The following is a 2,602-nucleotide window of genomic DNA, read 5'->3' on the forward strand; positions in this document are numbered from 1 at the left end:
ATATATATATATGCCGCCAACCGTAGCTTTTTGGTAGAGCAGTCTCTTGGAAGGTCATAAGTTTCATCAGCTCACGAGTTTAAATCCCACTGGCCAGTTTGCCGGTAACGTTTTGGTAGATCAGCCTCTTGAAATGTCATAAGTTTCATCAGGTCATGAGTTTAAATCTCACTCTGGCCAATTTGCTGGTAGCAAGGGCGGTCCTCGAATAGGCTCATATGAGGGTGGCTGAGTGCTCATATAATAGTCTCCTACCATTCTTATATATATATATATATATATATACATACCATCTACACTTAGAAATCATAAACCATGCGATCAGACATCGAGAATCAAAAAGCGCTTAAGGTGTCGGCTCGCATGAACATCCCCATCCACACGTGTCATCCCCTTTCCCACACGCGTCGCTCCTCCCCGTCCCCTTAAAACCCTAACCCCCCTTCCCCCTCCTCCCCACAGATCCCTAACCCTAACCCTAATGGCCGATCAGAGATCCGATCTCCGCCACACCGGCGAAAACATCAAGCGTTACTTGCACGACCGAAGCCCGCCGGCTTCTAAAGCCGTGGCGGCCATCACCCTCTTTCCGTTCGGTGGTTTTCTCCTCACATTATCCGCCTTAACGCTCGTCACCACGGTAATCGGACTGGCGGTGACCGCACCGCTTTTCCTCCTCTTCAGCCCGGTTCTCGTCCCGGCCGCCGCAGTCATTTCGCTGGCGGGGGGCGGGCTGGCGGTGGTCGGCTTCCTCGCCTCGGGGACGTTGGGGTTAACGGCGGTAATGACGTTATCTTGGATCGTGAATTATGTGAGGAGTCGAGGCGGGCAGGTGGGCAGCTCGGTGCAGGAGCAGATGGAGTATGTGAAGAGGAGGGTGGGGGAGGCCGCCGGGCAGATCGGGCAGAAGACCAGGGATGTGGGCCATAGTGTTTGAGTAAGTGAAAGTACGAGAGTACGGAGAGCGTACTTGTGTACTAGGAGGGATATGCTAAGTTGCTTTAATTTGTGTGTTTGTTTTTATTTTTATTTTTTATCTATTTCATGTTTGTAGTGTGACAAGTAATGCATGTTTTGCATGTTTTGTGTTGGTGTAATAAATGTTGTTTTGAGGTATTTTAGTTTTATTAATTGTTTGTTTTTGTTGAATTGCGTTTTCTCACCGCACCTGTCTATCGATAACAACTTTCTAGCTACGGTCTGATTTAAAAAAAAAATAATAATTGTAATAACCGTTTGCAATTTTTTGAGTATCAGATTATTATTTAAAATTTTTAATAAGTTACAGCTACCCAACCTTTGCACTCTAAATATTGCAATTTATAAATCGAGAACTCTTTTTTTTTTCATATAATTTTCAAATTTTTTCTCAAATATAAAAATTCATGAAGAAACATAAACTTATTTTTTTAATTTTTGTCAAATTTTTGATGTTTTGATGGTGGAAAGTGTAAATATAGATGGCTTAAACATATTATTGGGTGGAGGACTTTGTAAATAGCAATGTTATGGGTGATAATGTATGTAGTTATCTCAATAAATTAATGAGAATATGATTTTTTATTTTTTAAAGGACACATGTTACTCTATTTTTATATATTTATATATTTAATATTTAAGTTTTTGTATTTATATGTATAACATTTATCTTTGCTACCATATTAAAATAAACATTATTAGCTGATTTTTTAGGTGAAATATAGCCTTTTCTTATAAATTTATGGCAGATAAAGTGTTACAAATATAAGTAAATGTTTAAGAATTGTGTAGTGTGCATGTAAATTAATCTTCTATTTTTTTTTATTATGAATCAAATTTTTAAACAATAAGCACTTTGCTTTGCTTTACATATTACACCCATTTTCTCGTCACAATTTACTGAAAAAATTATTGCATACGGATACCGCATGCTGAGATGCATGCGGTGTCTGATCTACACTGTAGATCACGGTGATGTACGATGATGATGTATTTCGGTGGGCTTCATTTTAATTTTTTTTTTTTAATTTGATTGTATCTTCACCATAGATCACCGTGATCTACGGTGTAGAACAGATACCGCATGCATCTCTGTGTATGCGGTGTCCGTATGCAATAATTTTCAAATTTACTCAGTGAATTTACCTTTTCTATCAAATATTTAGATTTAGGCAGGGTGTTTTTAGAAATATCCATATATTGAAGGCATGATTTAAATGAGATGTTAACATTTATTTATAGTGACTTGTAATATATAATGTTCCTTGTTAAATTTAGAATTTTAGAGGAAATAATGATTAATTCAGAAAGAAAACACATAATATGTGATGGATATTAATATTTATTATGTGATAAATATTGATATGCTTATCAATTAGCTTAATTATTGATTTAATTTTTTATTTTGATATTCCTAAAATTATAGCATTATGCTAAATTTTGATTAATATTATACAAAATTTAGGAAGATTTACATTCATCCCCCTCAATTAGGGTGTATTTACATTTCAACCAAATAATTTTCAATTTTTACTTCATTTTTGACTTTTAAAAGTCGAAATAATGATATTTTTAATGTGATTCAAAAGATTAGAGTAACAGAAATATAAAAATTAAAATTAGG

General features: G+C 35.7%; 1 protein-coding gene across 1 annotated transcript; it reads left to right on the top strand.

Moving 5' to 3' along the window:
• Nucleotides 1-307: 307 nt before the first annotated feature.
• Nucleotides 308-717, top strand: LOC110030966 (oleosin 18 kDa-like; the record flags this gene model as incomplete). The annotated part of the gene is given in 1 exon segment (XM_020733971.1): nucleotides 308-717. A coding segment is annotated over 1 exon segment (236 nt), but the record flags the coding sequence as incomplete, so codon positions are not given.
• Between the last annotated feature and the right edge of the window lie 1,885 nt (nucleotides 718-2,602).

This window comes from Phalaenopsis equestris, unplaced genomic scaffold (genome assembly GCF_001263595.1).
Source record: "Phalaenopsis equestris unplaced genomic scaffold, ASM126359v1 Scaffold000761, whole genome shotgun sequence".
Taxonomy (NCBI): Eukaryota; Viridiplantae; Streptophyta; class Magnoliopsida; order Asparagales; family Orchidaceae; genus Phalaenopsis; species Phalaenopsis equestris.